The 16,327-nt window shown below is 40.2% G+C and overlaps 3 protein-coding genes across 3 annotated transcripts; all 3 read right to left on the bottom strand.

Moving 5' to 3' along the window:
* Positions 1–882: 882 nt before the first annotated feature.
* rpl11 (ribosomal protein L11) lies at positions 883–4,774 on the bottom strand. The gene is made up of 6 exons (XM_018699012.2): positions 4,689–4,774; positions 3,894–4,044; positions 3,611–3,717; positions 2,819–2,950; positions 1,812–1,922; positions 883–960 (listed from the first exon to the last, which is right to left on the bottom strand). The coding sequence occupies exons 1-6, from the start codon at positions 4,692–4,694 to the stop codon at positions 931–933; spliced, it is 537 nt and encodes a 178-aa protein (XP_018554528.1). The 5' UTR covers positions 4,695–4,774; the 3' UTR covers positions 883–930.
* Positions 4,775–5,009: 235 nt separating this feature from the next.
* LOC108898898 (cyclic GMP-AMP synthase) lies at positions 5,010–10,925 on the bottom strand. The gene is made up of 9 exons (XM_018699025.2): positions 10,771–10,925; positions 9,501–9,676; positions 9,176–9,408; positions 8,862–9,084; positions 8,353–8,483; positions 7,992–8,145; positions 7,391–7,490; positions 6,950–7,072; positions 5,010–6,090 (listed from the first exon to the last, which is right to left on the bottom strand). Exons 2-9 carry the CDS (start codon positions 9,643–9,645, stop codon positions 5,733–5,735), a joined length of 1,467 nt encoding a protein of 488 aa, XP_018554541.1. The 5' UTR covers positions 9,646–9,676; positions 10,771–10,925; the 3' UTR covers positions 5,010–5,732.
* A 1,282-nt stretch (positions 10,926–12,207) lies between these two features.
* Positions 12,208–16,149, bottom strand: LOC108898928 (elongation factor 1-alpha). The gene is made up of 8 exons (XM_018699074.2): positions 15,987–16,149; positions 15,631–15,783; positions 14,234–14,413; positions 13,651–13,947; positions 13,418–13,567; positions 13,056–13,313; positions 12,735–12,969; positions 12,208–12,617 (listed from the first exon to the last, which is right to left on the bottom strand). The coding sequence occupies exons 2-8, from the start codon at positions 15,772–15,774 to the stop codon at positions 12,496–12,498; spliced, it is 1,386 nt and encodes a 461-aa protein (XP_018554590.1). The 5' UTR covers positions 15,775–15,783; positions 15,987–16,149; the 3' UTR covers positions 12,208–12,495.
* Between the last annotated feature and the right edge of the window lie 178 nt (positions 16,150–16,327).

The raw sequence follows: 16,327 nt of genomic DNA, 5'->3' as shown, positions 1-16,327 counted from the left end.
TTCATATCAGTGATAGTGTTTCATATGTTTTGTTCACACTCTTTACACACAAGTTCACAAATGTTCAGGGACGTCAGTGTGAAAAGAGCAGGATTTGCAAGAAAAAGTAAGTGAACCCTTTCGAATATGCTGCATTTATGTATAAATATGTCGTAAAATACAATAAGATCTTCATCTAAAGACACAATAATGAACAAACAATCTGTTTTAACTAATAATGTACAAATCATGTGCACGTGTTATTCAGGCCCAGTGTAGGATGGAAAAAGTGTGTGAACTCCTTAGATGTTAATCAGTTCACAGAAACAAAGTGTAAAAGGTGACAGTTTGTCAGAAATGTATAGAAAAGATAAATTATAGAAAAGTCCTTGATGGTTAAAAGTGAGTCAGACACAGAGCAGGATCTGAAACAGCTCCGACACCTGAACACATCACTGGCTCTATACTGCCACCGTGTGGTTACAACTGACCCTGCAGGAAGCAAATCAAACTGACAAAACTAAGATCAGCTGCTAAACTTTTTAACCAACGAAGAAGAAACTATATGAAGATTTAGATTTTGAAAGATTACAGCTGAAGCTTAAGTTTCTTAAAACGACTTCAAACTAAAATCTGTGAATACTTAAGGTAAGTTATTTTGGCTTAAAGACTAACTTTGTGAAGAGGTGTGAATGACATGGGGTAAAGACACTATTGTATATTTGTTTTTCTTTTACTCAATGTTATTTTAAACGTCTAATTTTTCTTCCTAATTTCTAATTCTCATTGTTGGACTTTGTGTTGAAAGTGTTCGGTCTGTGTTCGGTCACCCTGACCTGGTACACATGGAGACAGAGTTATCCACCACAGAAACACCCAGAGTGAAAACAGAAGACAATCGTGTCACTTTTTCATTTTTATTTGTTATAAACAAGATCAAAAGGTGGTCCTTTACTTGCCGGGGAGGATGATACCATCGTACTGTGGGAAAAGAAAAGAGAAAAGGTTGAGGTTTAATTGTTGTGGGTGTGTTTTACAGTAGTCTGAATTAAAACTCAACATATCAGTTTCCTGTTGGGTGAAATATTCTGTGACAAAGCCAGAGACATGAAAATCAAGCTCCAATAATGGAGGAAACATTACATAAGTCATAAAATGAATGGAGAGTTAAGTTCGAGGTGCTATTTTCTTGCAGAGATCACACAGAGACTGAGTGGAAAAACCTTGTTTATCAACTGAGCTGAACTGGATTAATTTCTGGAAACAAAAACTAAACTTATTTTGCATTTATATTAATCTATTTAATATATACACCAGTATGTGCATCTTCTATATGTATAGTTATAAGTGTGCATTTTCTGAATATTCATCCACTGTTTTTCATTTAATGTCTATATATTTATCTCACCTTCCCTCTTTCCTTAGGAATATGAGGAAATAAGGTTAAAATCACTAAAGCACATGGAAAAATATTTATGTAAACTGGCTTTTATCTGAATCAGTAGCTTGGTAAATTGTGCCACAGCAGCTTTGAGTTTAATAAGAAACTTATACTTCCTGTGTTACACTGATGATTCAGTAGATGGCAGTTTAACATGTCTGGATGTTTTCCAGCCACTGACTGATCCTTAATGATGTTAACGTCTCAAATTAATGCATCAACAATGATACAACAGGCTTTACGTGTCCCACCATAAACATGCCTAAGTAAACATCAGCTGTGATCAAACATACACAGGTTTCTTTCATGGACCATTTTCAGTGCATATTTGTTTTGATGAAAGTGTCACTGTGACACCAGCCTTTTGTGTGAACACCCTGCGTGTACTCACTTTCTGCTGGAACCAGCGCATGGCCTCCTCTTTGCGGATGCGGTGCTTGAAGCCGATGCGGCCTCTTTTCCGCTTCTTGTCGGCGATGCTGAAGCCGGGTCTGCCCAGAACCTGAACACAAAGACGGGGACAGAGCGGCTCAGAAAAACTTCAACTAAAACATGAGTAATACTAGTTTTACTTTACACATGAAAACTTCAGATGCAGTGATCAGTGACTTTTAGGTCTGCTGAGGCTGAAGCTCTGAGTTCAGTTGGAATTTAAGCTCAAGAAACAAAGAAACCAGTTAAAGACAAACTATTAATAGACTGATGAAAAGGAAATTACGTCAATCCTATAATTAATATTAATAATCCTGGGAAGTTGGGCTCATTCTGTCAAATGTAAGACACTAAAAAGAAAACTATTTTGTTAGTTGTACCTCTGATATCAGAGTCATGATGAGATCCAGCCACATCATGTCACCTTAACACAGACAGGATTTATTTTTGTCAAGAATAAATCCCGTCTTTGTTTAGCCAACAAAATACTGATACCATAACGTCAACAACAATAAGTATTAATCAACTCTAACCACTGAGAGGCTGAGGAATTTAGTGAAAAAACTCATTCATCTAATGTTTAAAAAAAGCAAAAACTACCTGTAAAATCTCTGTTTCAAGTGACACTGTACGCTTGTCAACCAGGGTAAATCATCTCGACTAAATGCTACGAAATCAACAGAAATACGCTCAAAATAAATCAACAAACACCTGTTGACTGACCTGCAACCTCTAGTCAACAACAGGTCTATTCTCTTTAACTGGTGATACACTCAATTTAATACAACTCTTTATCAATTATTTCAACCTAAATCAGTTATAAAATGCATAAAATCTAGCTTTAATTTCAGCTTTCACACATCTTAAGAGTCTCACTTAATAAATGTGAACTAAAAACTCCAAGTTCCACATCCCACCACTGCGCCTTCCAACCAGCCTCTCAGGATATCTGTGATTGTCTCTTACCACATAGAAATCCAGTCCGTAGATGCCGATGCTGGGGTCGTACTTGATGCCCAGATCGATGTGCTCCTGGATGCCGAAGCCGAAGTTTCCGGTATCAGAGAAGTTGTTCTTTCTCAACTCGTACTCACGCACCTGGAGGCTGAGGAGCAGCAGAGGAGAGCCAATATGACGACATGTTCACAGCATCACGATAAAATGTCACAGTTTAAAGTCAAACACTGTCTTAATTTAGTAAATTAACTTAAGGAGCCACTTCCGGGTGAATTTTTCACACATATTTTTGTGTAAAGGTGATTTATCACAAAAGCGACACCGTGCAGTAGTGTGAGCTGTCAGTGAACAACACTGAAAATATCTGAACAGGTCAAGCTCATTTGATTCATCCCAACAACACTCCCTTTAATTCAATTTGACGCTACACTTGGAACACAAACTCAGCTTTTAACACTTCATAACTATTCAGAATCTTTGTTGACTTACTTAGAAATTGTAAGTTGGAAAAGCAAATTCTGTTTAATGTTGGCAGTCTTGAGTTATTTTCATTTAATGTCCAAGTTTTTATTATTATTTCCATGACTCAAAATGTTTCCTAGAAATAACAAAGAAGTCAAGACACCACCAAGGATGAAGTTTAAGGAGCTGCAGGAAAATTAACACAAGAGAGAAGAAAACCACCACGTCACCTACATTTATTTAATAATCCTTCCTCTCTGCCGCCCTCAAACTACATTTGGTAAAACAACATAACTCTCTTGTGACAATAGGAGTCAGAGGTAGACATGACTTTCTCACCTTGAGTCCCTTCTCCAGGATTTCCTCTGCTTTGGCTCCGCGGACGGTGCAGTGGACAGCAATCTTTTCATTTCTGCGGATACCGAAGGATCTCACAGTGTAGCGGGCTGCGGGTGGAGGACAGAACGAGGCACACTTTAATCACAGCTGCCAGCACATGCTCTTTGCCCTCCTGCATTTATTCAGCCAGCTTCCCACTTTATCAAGGTATCAGATGCTAGCAGAACTTTTAGAGTCGCCATATTAAAGTATCCCACAACTTGTACACATCATGATCACCCACCCTTGGAGAAGACGGGGGTCTGCCCTGTGAGCTGCTCCAGCACTTTAGCAGCTCGGGTCAGCCTGTCTCCGCTCTCGCCGACACAGATGTTCAGGCAGAGCTTGCGGATGCGGAGCTCTCGCATTGGGTTCTCCTTCTTCTCACCCTGGTCCTGGAGAACACAGAACAGACACTTTGACAACCTGGAGGCTGTCAGGGACACTGAAACACATTGTCACCTGCTGCCATGTTGAGTCTCCCATGCTAACAGAAACTTGACTGTATCCCGGAGCTTGAATTTAACAATTACAATGTGATTTTTCCCCCGTATAAATCCGCAGATCCTGACACGAATTTTCTACCACAGGCTGTCACATGCCGGCCGGACATGTCTGTACATACCCCCTCTGCTTCTGCTGTTAGCATTAGCTGAGCTCACAGCCATGTCCGGAAAATAAACAAAAATACCCTCTAAACTATAAAATTCATATTTAAGTAAGACAGACGTGTTTGCTCAGTAGCCTTAGTGTCCCCGCAGTGCTATAACCTCGTCTTTAACGCCAGAATTTAACTACAGGTACACGGGGGTGCAGTATTTTCCAGCGGCTAGCCTGTTAGCATCGCTCGGTTTTCACCTTTTAACACGAATCTGTGACATTTATTGAGGAAATGCGGCTCTAGTTTAATCCTCCATAATGGTGTCTAATAGTCTGAACACAAAACAGTCGTTAGAAAGGCCCCGCAGCGCCGATGATGGTGGATTTCAACTGTAACTTCATATTTGATCGCCATCGTACGATGTGATACGCTACTCACCGCCATGTTGGATCACTAGAAGAGGACGTTACGCTTCCGGCGACAAACATTTATAGTGGCGTGTCCACCGCAAATAGGTCCGGAGAAACATCGCAATGGTTCCGATTTATGCACTGAAAGCAAAATATTGCTTTAAAAAATACCAACAATTTCTTTTACTGTCTCCAGACATTACACATATTGAATAAAATACATCATTTATATTTCACACGGTTTATAAGCTTATTAGTTTAGGTGTAACATATAAAATGTATGTAAAATGAATTAAAATGTGTCAAATTCTCGGTCCTGGTTCATGTCAATAATAATCTGTACAGACTATTATCAGCAGTTTCATGATTTATTCAGTGTATTAAATGAACATGGAATAAGTAACAACATTTTAATACGAAATAATATCAAATAGTTGCTGAAATTTGGAACTGCAAATATAACTGACACCCATGAACAGTTTATGATACATGTAAATGTAGACATGTAATTGTGTCCTGCATAGAAGCATGACACCCAGACTGAAGAAGACAGAACTGAAATCCTCTCTTTAGGATAGTTTTGTGTTCCTTTGTAGTCATTTTGCATCACTTTATGTTTGTTTGGTCCCACAAGTCTTAACTTTATTGTTTTATATTGATTATAAAATCAGTACATCCGTGGTTCTGAACCCTTGATTCCATTTGAAACCAACAAAACAAGCTACAGTAGTAGATGTAAGAGATGCAACTTTTCACTTATCTTTCAACTTCAACTTACTATATGAAATAGTACACTTCATGTTTTTTCCAGTGGGATTAATAAAGTTAATCTTATTTTACTTTGTTTCATTTATGACCTCTAATTAATTACGAAAGACTAGTAATATAATTCACAATTTTACAAGAGCTTACAGTACAGTAAAAAAAACACAATGCAGTACCATGATGCATTTCAGTAAAACAAAAAAATTATTTAACTGAATCAAGTGCACACAGTCACTGTTGGTTAATTCATAAAATAAATGACTGTACTTCATGAAAAATGTGAATGTGTTTCCTCATGTACCATCACTCAGATTAGACACAGGACACAAACCAAAGCTAGAACAAACACTATGACCATTCTTTTCATGAACGTAGTGACCAGGGAGTGATCTGGAGACGTCTGTTCGAAGGTGAGAGTCACTGGTTTCAGTGGTGGGACCAGAGCTGGAGGCTTCAGCAGGGGCAGGCCGCCCCTCCTCTGCTCCTCCAGGGCATTGACAAGGAAAGCCAGCGCCTTGCGAGGGAAGACAGCCGGAGAGAAGAGGTTGCATTTGGGTACAAAGAAGTGAGGGAGGGAGCCTCTTCGTGCGTGGTCCTCCAGAGCTCCGAGGAGGTGCAGGAAGCAGGCAGGGAGCTGCTGAGGAGTCCACATAGAGTCGCTGAACCTGACAGACGAGACGCAGGAGGAAAACGACGAGTGTGAATTGACAGAAAAATAGAAAATCTGAAGGAATGAAAGATCTCTATTGCAACTTTTTCCAGCCAGTAATATCAATTCAAATACTACTGTGTGGTCTACTACTACTACTACTAATAATAATAATAATTATCTGTGGGTTATCTTTTGAATTAATTGATTTATCAAATGTAATGAAAAAATCACATCTTACCAAAGCCTGGGGTGACAAAATCCAAATCTATTAATTTCACAATCACAAAAAAGCAATAAATCTTCATATTTGATGAGACTGAACCGGAGAATTTTTGCTTGATGAATGATTTAAACAATTAATCAGTTATACAAATGGTTGTCAAATAATTTTCTGTTTGTAGACGAATCAATCAACTATTTGTTTTTGCCCTATAACTAATACTTTGACTACTTTACTGCTCACACACAGCTATTTCTAGAGTTGCGACTAATGGTATATTTTAATGATTGATAAATTTGTTGCTTACTTTTAATTTTAGTTATTTGTTTAGTAAAATGTATGTTTTTTTTGTCTCACTATAAAGCTCTGTGAAGCAATGAGCTGCAGATTCAGGTGATAATACTCTGTAGTTTCATAAGTATGATTTTGTTTTTATTAAAAATATTGATTACAGGACCTTTAACTTGTCTGATTTGACCAAGCAACAGTCCAAAATCCATTGATATTCGGTTTATGACACAACTACAACTGTTAGCATTAGCACACTACCAGTACTGCTGTTAATGCTTACAGTACAATACCTCTATACTTACCAGTGCTACAGTATCGTAATAATAACTATATGTTGATGATAATAAAGAAGTTGTTGCACCTGATGGACAGGGTGTGGAGGAAGGCTGTTTTCCCGTGGTATGAGCAGAGGTCGTCGAGCTCTTTGGGAAAACGTTGTTTCAGACCCTCGATCAGGGATTTGAGGAGCATTAAGCACATCTTACTGTGAGAGAGGAGAAGAAATTAATTTACTGTAAAAAGGCTCCAAAAATCTTTTATTCTAAGTTTATGCCTTATGTCTTCATTTTTAAAAATCATAGCATCTATTGAAAAACTTGAAAAGCTCCTTCTGGAGGAGGCTATGGTTCTTCAGACACAGTTGCATTTTTCTTGTTGTTATTGTTGTTGTTGTATTTTGTAACTTTGAAATATATTTGCCAAGCCTGCACAATTCCCACAGCTAACACAGTGATCAGAGAGCTTTATGTGTGACAAGATGTAAAAACAACAGAGTGAGTCCTTTAAAGAGTGAGAGTCTCACCGGCAGCATTTAGTGGCATTTGTCTCACAGCAGGTTCTCGTGTTGCCATGAGAGGTGATGATCTTCTTCTCAATGAGAGAGAAAGAAATCCTCCAGCTCTCTGATAAATAAAAACAGAACAACCTTATGGGATAATGTCACAATGAAAACGTAAAAATGCACATCACAAAGCACTGGTTGTGTAAGAAAATGAATCACAAATAAATTATTTACATTATTTATTTACATGTCTAATGTTTGAAGAATGCGGCTTGTTGGAAGAAAAGCAACATGATTCAAGGATTTTACAGCAGATTAATTGCAACAAATCATGCACTTAGATACACTGAGATTTGTTTTCTTCACATACTGTGTAAAAAACTGACTCTTTGAGGTAGTTTGGACAAAGGCTGAGATGAAACTTTGAAGGTAATGACTGTTTCAACTAGCGTGGAGTTGAGTATTTAATCAATCAATCAACCTACATCACATTAACAGACTGTGTGACACCTCCTGCAGATGGACAGGTTGATAAATTAGGAGACAGACAGAAGATGAATTCATTTGTTGAAGATTTTGTCACTGCTGTTTGCAGACAACAGCAGACAAAAATGTCTCTCACCTTTGGCCCCCTCGCTCAGGTTTCGTCCTTTGAGTCTCTTTGGTACAAAGAAACAGGGGGAACTTTTGATCTCCTGGCGACCCTTCTTCCCCAGCCAGTTGTCCACATCTGGGCCGTTACGGACTGCGAGTGGCCAGCCCTGAGAGGCGTGGACCTCCATACAGGAACAAAAACAAAATATTAAGTCACATTAAGTTAATAAGTTCAGCAACTACTGTCATTACTTGTGCTAATAACACAGTGAGAACTCACTCCAGCTGCATTGCCAACAAATTAAGTCATTACCTAATTTTAGTGAAAGTGAAGGAGTCCTGGCTATTTAGAATTTACATCATTCAGATTTCCATCACTAAATGTTTACCTCCAGAGCAGGAACCAAGTCCAAAGAGATCTGCTCGTCACTATCGCTCTCATTCCTGCACAGAGACAGAGTCACGGCTGGTGAGTAGATCCGCTTCCTGTTCACCTCCCAATGATAGTGTTCATCAGGCACTGCAAACATAGACAAGGGAACACAGACAGGTGTTATAAGTAGCAGAATTTTGTGGTTCCGAGAATCCAGAGGTCCCACTCTAAATAGAAAGTGTTTGTATTTCTGAGGTTAAGTAACAATACCATACTGACTTCATTACAAATAAAAGTCTACACTGAAAATGTGACTGAGGTTAGTCTGTTTACATCCACTAAAGTGCTTGTTTTTGCCACTGACATATCACCTCCAGACTCCAGGAGTTATCCTTTAATTTCCTCCTGTATGTCAGATTACTGTCAGGTAAAAGAAAATAAGCCCTGATATCTCCAACGCCTGATGATTGTAAAGGGTGAAACCAGACTGACACTACGGAAGGATCAAAGGTAGATCAGAAAAACCTTTGTAGGTCTTGAGGAACTTGCGGACCAGGCGATAGGCCTCATTCAGGATCTTGCTGGATGAAATGGTGAGCTCATTCTCCAGAAGGAAGGGTTGTATGAGGCTTCGAGTGGGCCGGTTAAGCTCCAGCCGGTAGAAAAGGCCACTATCCAGCTCTGTCATGTTGAGGCGTGAAGGAACCGGAAGCTGCAGCATCATGTCGAACTCATCTGGGCTGTGGATCTGACAAAAGAGTGCCAAGATCAAATAAAACATGAGGGAATTCCTTCAGAAACTGAGAGTGGTTAGTTATCATGACGTCACCTGACCTCACCTTAACTTTCTCAAAGTAGCTTCCGCTGGTGACGATGACAGCTGTCTGGAAAAAAGGCTGATCGGTGTTGCCCCTCAGGAATTTCTGCAGGTTTTCTCGGAAATCGTTGACCACCTCCGCAGCCCAGCGGCGATCTGTCTGCCGGATTTTGAGGTCTCCGGCGTTGCGTTTGATCCAGTTGGCCAGTTCTGGGGAGATGGAGGCCGACTCCTCAACTGACACGAACCCCTCTTCTGCAAAGTGACAAGGATGAAATTCAGACACTATAAGGCTGTTTTATGCAAAAAATGTAATACTGGAAGTGAAAAGTTTTCTGTAGCATCACCTGATTGTTGTTGCTGGACTCTCTTCCTCTGTCTTGCTGGTGTGGTGAGTGGAGGACTTGACCTTCTTCTGGTGTCTCCTCTACGCTGCATCGCTTCAGTGGGACTACCCTCTCTGAGGTTCAACTCTCTGTCCTCTCTGTCCATAACTCGCTCGTCTCAGCCTTTTAACAAATGTCTACGGAGACAATGAATCAGTCTGTTGCAGAACATTCACAAGCTGCTACAGAGATTTCAGTTTGAAAGCTTGTAGTTAGAAGTGTTGTGCGTTTCTAATGGCAGTGGTGGAAGAAGTATTCAGATCCTTTACTTAAGTAAAAGAATCAATATATCCATCCATCCATCCATCAGCTATAATGCTTAACCTTTGGGTGTTGCTGGAGCCAATACCAGCTGACATTTGGCGAGTAAAGTCTAGACCTGGGAAAAAAAGTTTACAGACTGTTTTGCTTCAGAGGAATCTGATAGATTTCCTCAGAGTCGATGTGGGTCCATTGGTCGGCTGGTCCTGAGTGAAATATCTACTAATAACTGCTAGATGAACTGCCATGAAATTTCCACCACAAGGTTAATTTCATGGTTTTATTAAATATGTCAACAAGTATTTGACTTCTGACTTTTTTAAATCCTCCACCAGGAACATAACAACGAACAACAAATGGCAAATGACTGCAGGAAGACAGGTTTCTATACTATAAGCTGATTGGGGAATGGGAACCAGGTGAGGTAGCTCAATGTGAGGAGTCATGTGACCGAGGCTGGGAGTGGCAGGGGAAGGGGGCAGAATGGTCCAAATAAACGAGGCTGAGACAAGAACTGCAATGCCACCATTAGGTGAATATTTAAATCTGTGCGATACTAACAGAGAGGGGCCTTTCATGCATCTACAACCTGTAGGAGAAGTCACTACAAGCTGAAAAACCATGATGGAAAATGAATAAAACCATTAGAAACCAGTACAATCCATTAAAGGGAGCGACAGACAGACAGATTTCTGATTCACAGAATAGCCTTAGCTAATTTGCAGTACCCATCCCTAGATGGACCTTTAAAATACATAAAACTCAACACTATGTACATACATTAAAGCACAAAACTCAGTAGGAAAATACACCAATCAACCACAACATTAAAACCGCTAACTGGTATAATAGCACAAGACACAAAAAAATCACAAACATTGATACAATAAAAGAACCATAAAACTGTTATTCATGACTACATGACTGACTCCTCTTTAAAAGCTGCGTCTGTTACAGCAGTTTCACTCACCCGGTATCGAAACGTCCCTTGTGAACGGAGCTGGCGTTTGTGTGTTAAATATCCGTCTCTCCTGCTCTATCCACTATCTTTACTTTCACTTTCAATTTCCATGAACTGTAACCTGAGGATTGATTACTATTACTTCCTCCCATCTCCTCCTCCACTTCAGCAGACATTTACGTCTTATTATATAAACACGTCAGAGGTTCAAAAGGTTCCTGCAATTGCACAATTCCACCCACGAATAATTAGTGGCTCTCAGCTAACTATTTTACTTCTGTGTCACATTATAACAGGACACACCTTGTGAATTCTTCAAAACAAGGTAACGAAAGAGTTCATCCTCTGAACTTAATGACTAGTACAGCACCCAAGCCATTTTGACCACCACCTAAGCTGAATTAATGTAAAATCATTGTGGAGAACATCAAAACGAACAAAAAGACATTTCCTCGTTTTACTTTTTAAAGCTGACTAATCCTGTGGAGTCATGGTTATCAGCTCTGAATTCACTGTTAGATGACTAAAACTCACTGTATCCTGGAAACTGTTTGTCATACCACAATTATTTTTAGTTATAAAGTGGTATTTGAGGGACAATGGTGGTACTACCTGATGTTGATGAATGGATTTACCCTGTGTATAAGAAGAAGAATTCATTGGATGGAAACTAGATTATTTTCATTTTGTACTTCAGACCAGACTGTAAATATACATCATGAACACATAAAACTCTTAAAAAGATCTTCATGTTTATTTGATACAGACCTTATGTTCATTCTGTCTTTGAAAGTCAATAAAATGAGAATTATTTAAAAAAAAAAAAAAAAAAACACCTTCTAGATGGCATTGTTGATGTGTAGTTGCAGTTCAGTTCACTTCTACTACTAGGATAAATTTTGTTATACTTCCTGGTATTGGTCAACACATGTTAATGTTCAATCACCCATGCAGCACTTCATGGTCACAATAAAATAATATTTTTTAAAATTACCATTGAAGAAAGACATTGACATTGAGATTCAGTTTGTAAGCAAAAGGCAGTTTCATTGATAGAAGTAATAGTGTTGGAATGGTTAGATTCCACTTATCTCCACAAAGGAGTTTAGGTTTTCACATGGATCTGTTTGTTGACTTGTTTATTTGTCAGCAGGATTATGCAAAATGCACTGAACTCATTGGTACCAAACTTGGTGGAAGGGATGGGTCATGGGCCATTTACGAATCCATAAAATTTTGGTGTGGATTCTGTCAGAGTAACAGATTTGGCCTTAGCAGAGGTTTGTGCTATACATGTGAGCCGTTCTAGCTCTTCTAGAATTATGTTGTTGCTGTCAGTTGAAAACAATAAGGGGCGCTATTGGCTGGGACTTCATAACTCCTGTTGAGGTGATTGGAGGTGCATCACTGGACACAGATAGCATGGTCAAAAACAGCCGTAACACATGAAGAGACATTTATTTTTTATTGGTTACCAGCAGCTTTCTTTCTAATTAAATTTGTGGCATTAACATCAAAAGACTGTTCTAAACCATTTCCAACTTAAACTTCTTTTTCTCTCTACTGTTCTTTTTTCCTGCGAAAACTTTTGCGATGGGTTTTAATCAGCATAAGCCAGTCCTTGAGTAGAGAGCTCTGCCTCAGAGAAGGTGATCCAGGGTGGTTGGAGGATAGAGGAGGAGTGGCGTACTGCTGCTGGCACACATCTTGTTGTTGGATGACCTGCACGATCATTCATTTCTTCTTCTGGGCCTTCTCTCCAGCCTTGGTTGTCTTTCCACAAACATCTTTGATGTCAACACACTTAATGACACCAACAGCCACCGTCTGCTTCATGTCACGCACGGCAAAACGACCTGAGAAGAGAAGAGGGGTGAGCGACACCGTGTTCTATCATCTTTCTGTGCAAGTACCAAGCGTGATTAAGCATTTCTAAATTGTGTGTGCAGTGGGCCCCTGAGAACAAAACTTACCAAGGGGGGGGTATTCAGAGAAGGGCTCCACAACCATGGGCTTCTGTGGAAGCAGTTTGACAATGGCGGCGTCTCCAGACTTGACCATCTTGGGGTTGTCTTCAAGCTTCTTGCCGGAACGACGGTCGATCTTCTCGATGAGCTCACTGAACTTGCAGGCAATGTGAGCGGTGTGGCAATCCAGCACAGGGGCGTAACCCTGATGGATTTCACCAGGGTGGTTAAGGATGATGACCTGTGGACACATTTTGAGTTACAAGTCTGCCAAATGCAAATCAACCCAAAGCTGGAAGTTACTTGTTCCAAGTTCACAACACCAACCTGGGCATTGAAGGTGTCGGCAGCCTTGGGTGGGTTGTTCTTGCTGTCGCCAGCCACGTATCCACGACGGATTTCCTTGATGGATACGTTCTTGACGTTGAAGCCAACATTGTCACCAGGGACAGCCTCGGGCAGAGACTCGTGGTGCATCTCCACAGACTTCACCTCAGTGGTCAGGTTGGGGGGAGCAAAGGTGACGACCATGCCAGGCTTCAGGCGACCAGTCTCCACACGACCGACGGGGACAGTTCCAATACCTGAGAAAAGTTAATTCGATTAAGTATTTTAGATGGTTGACTGTTGGAGCAGTTCCCATTCATGCCACCATGTTTTAGTTATAAAATATTACTCTGTTCTTACCAGCCAATTTTGTAGACGTCCTGCAGGGGCAGACGGAGGGGCTTGTCGGTGGGACGGCTGGGGGGCAGGATGGCATCCAGAGCTTCCAGCAGTGTGGTTCCACTGACATTACCCTCCTTGCGCTCAATCGACCATCCCTTGAACCAGGGCATCTACAGACAGTTGAAAAGTGAGAAATTAGTCCATGTTCACAATAGATTACCAAATTGAACACTACTTTGTATAATTTCCTCACCTTGTCACTGGCCTCCAGCATGTTGTCTCCGTGCCACCCAGAGATGGGGACAAAGGCAACAGCGCTTGGGTTGTAACCGGTCCTCTTGACAAAGGCACTCACTTCCTTTTGGATTTCATTAAAACGGGCCTCGCTGTAAGGGGGCTCAGTGGAGTCCATCTTGTTGACTCCAACAATGAGCTGCTTCACACCAAGGGTGTAGGCCAGCAGGGCGTGCTCACGGGTCTGGCCGTTCTTGGAGATACCAGCCTCGAACTCACCAGTACCAGCAGCAACGATCAGCACAGCACAGTCAGCCTAAACAGGAAAAAAAAATCTGTATTTGTTCATATTTGCATATTTTGTTAAAGCCAAAATAATGTTTTTTCTTTTGGTTTGTGTGTGCTTTTTTGTTTTGTTTTCCAATGCTTTGCTTCTGCTTTGTTGCAGGTTTTGACCTACAACAGGGCAAAGCATGAGCAAAAGAAGAGGTTGAAGAAAGAAAAGATTTTTAAAAAGTGGTTTTATTATTTTGTCATATGGAAAGATTTGCATATATAGTCAAACTCTGAACTTGCTGTGGGTGTGATAATGTGATAATTACCTGAGAGGTACCAGTGATCATGTTCTTGATGAAGTCCCTGTGTCCAGGGGCATCAATGATGGTCACGTAGAATTTGTTGGTCTCAAACTTCCACAGAGCGATGTCAATGGTGATACCACGTTCACGCTCGGCCTTCAGTTTGTCCAGCACCCAGGCGTACTTGAAGGAGCCCTTGCCCATCTGTTGTGGTCAGCAGAAATAAAATAGGCAAACAAAGATAATAAAATATAGATGAATCGCTGATTAATGTTTGACAAACCGAAGGTATTACTAAAATAAAATCATCTTTTTTAATGCAGATCCCCTTCTCTCTAACATTAATAAACATTTATGTCTGCTTACAACTACCCTATAATGTGTTGTAAAATATTGTGAAGGTACATACTGAACGTCAAACTTCATCTGGTAATCAAAATTAAGTTGTTATCAAAGATTTCAGGGCTAGGTTTTAATGCAGCAGGACAGAGAACCAAAGTTGGGGGATATATGCTCATTAGAAGAGTCTGAACCTGTGATAATAGCATCTGATTTATCTGAGTTTAATTGGAAGATGTTTGGAGAGCCAGTTTTTATCATCTGTAAGACAGGATTTTATTTTGCTCAACTAGAGTCAAATGAATGGCACAGCACCAATTACTGATTTGGCACTGCACAAATGAACTGGTAAGAAAGGGGTTACAGTCACAAATAAAACCAAATCTAAAACTATATCTGATATACCTACACAGTACTTAAAGGATAACTGTGGTATTTTCCCCATGTTTTTGGGTGTAAATGATTGACTGGAACAAAAACCTTTGGAATCAGTGCAGGACTGACCAAGAACGCTGTACTCAGCAACCACGAACAGCTGCTGCATCCAACTGGGCAACTGTCTACGTCAAAGTACGTCCACTACAGTGGGCAAACTAACACAAACAAATTAACACAAATTAACTAACTTATCAAGGCAGCAGTATTACAGCAACTCATGTGTTCTGCCAGGTAAAATTACTGTTTTTGTCAATGGGGTCACTTTAGTGAACGTACTTTGACGTGGACAATTACTCATTGGATTACGTGGCAGCAGCTGTTTGAAGTGGCCAGGTACACTGTTCTTGCTCAATACTAAACCGATTCCATCATTTACATCTAAAAACAAGGAGAAACGAGGCCCACTTTTGAAAAAGGAATTTCATTTCATTCAAACAGTCTTATTTCGTTGTATGATTACCTTGATGACAGTACACACATTTCAACAGAAGGTGGCAGTTGGTAACAAGCAAAATTAGGGAGCAGTTACATCAACCACACCTATTTTCCACACATGTAATGTCTCACTATTCATGCTCTCACAGTCTTGTTGCATGTCATATAATGCCATTCATCATTTAAAAACTAGCGTCACTAATACAAACCTCAGCGGCTTCCTTCTCAAACTTCTCGATGGTTCTCTTGTCGATTCCTCCGCACTTGTAGATCAGGTGGCCAGTGGACGTGGACTTGCCGGAGTCGACGTGGCCAATGACCACGATGTTGATGTGGATTTTTTCCTTCCCCATTTTGATTTACTGGTAATAAATGACATGGGGAGCAATTATTATATCAATTTAACCATTAGAAATGATTGCAGGCTAATAGAACAATTACAGCCTGTTCGAAAGGAAAGCCTCTAATAATAAATCATTATCCATTGTAAAAATCAACCAGAGTTTAATAGAGCAACAGAAAATATCCATGCCAAATCTAAAGATCTTAAAGTGGATTAACTCACCTGCTAAATGGAACTGGTGGATGCTTGTCTTCTCCCGCTCTGACTGTCTGTGGCTTCACTAGTAACTTTTTATTTCCGTGCTTTGTCCTGAGAAGACAACGCCCTCTCTGCACCTTCCCCCCTGGATGGCAGTATGAAATGATTTTACGTCAGTTCCACTGGTACAAATATGGATGATAGCACAGAGAACTAGTTTCACTAGTGGATTCCTGTTTGTTATAGGTCACACCTTAAAGACTGTTGAAAACTCATCTGCCTTACCTGTTGTAACTTGAGTGGAAGTACAACTCTTCATAGGGTTTCAGCGGGTTCACCAAGGTAAACTCAAGACTTTCCAAGAT

The sequence above is a fragment of the Lates calcarifer genome, linkage group LG3 (assembly GCF_001640805.2).
Source record: "Lates calcarifer isolate ASB-BC8 linkage group LG3, TLL_Latcal_v3, whole genome shotgun sequence".
Lineage (NCBI taxonomy): Eukaryota > Metazoa > Chordata > Actinopteri > Centropomidae > Lates > Lates calcarifer.
Note: the sequence above shows the minus strand (reverse complement) of the source record. Positions and strands in the feature narration are given on the sequence as shown.

Bases quoted from the DNA above. Each gene is read 5' to 3' on its own strand.
- LOC108898928 (XM_018699074.2), bottom strand. From the start codon at position 15,774: ATGGGGAAGGAAAAAATCCACATCAACATCGTGGTCATTGGCCACGTC. The intron at 14,414-15,630 runs GTTTGTATTAGT...TGACCACAACAG, and splicing joins TTGAGAAGGAAGCCGCTGAG to ATGGGCAAGGGCTCCTTCAA. The intron at 12,618-12,734 runs GTAAGTTTTGTT...TTCTCTTCTCAG, and splicing joins CTCTGAATACCCCCCCCTTG to GTCGTTTTGCCGTGCGTGAC.
- rpl11 (XM_018699012.2), bottom strand. The intron at 3,718-3,893 runs GTGGGTGATCAT...CTCCACCCGCAG, and splicing joins GACCCCCGTCTTCTCCAAGG to CCCGCTACACTGTGAGATCC. The intron at 1,923-2,818 runs GTAAGAGACAAT...CTTTGTGTTCAG, and splicing joins ACGGACTGGATTTCTATGTG to GTTCTGGGCAGACCCGGCTT.
- LOC108898898 (XM_018699025.2), bottom strand. From the start codon at position 9,645: ATGGACAGAGAGGACAGAGAGTTGAACCTCAGAGAGGGTAGTCCCACT. The intron at 8,484-8,861 runs GTTTTTCTGATC...CTATGTTTGCAG, and splicing joins GTTCCTCAAGACCTACAAAG to TGCCTGATGAACACTATCAT. The intron at 7,491-7,991 runs GTGAGAGACATT...TTTATTTATCAG, and splicing joins CCTGAGCGAGGGGGCCAAAG to AGAGCTGGAGGATTTCTTTC.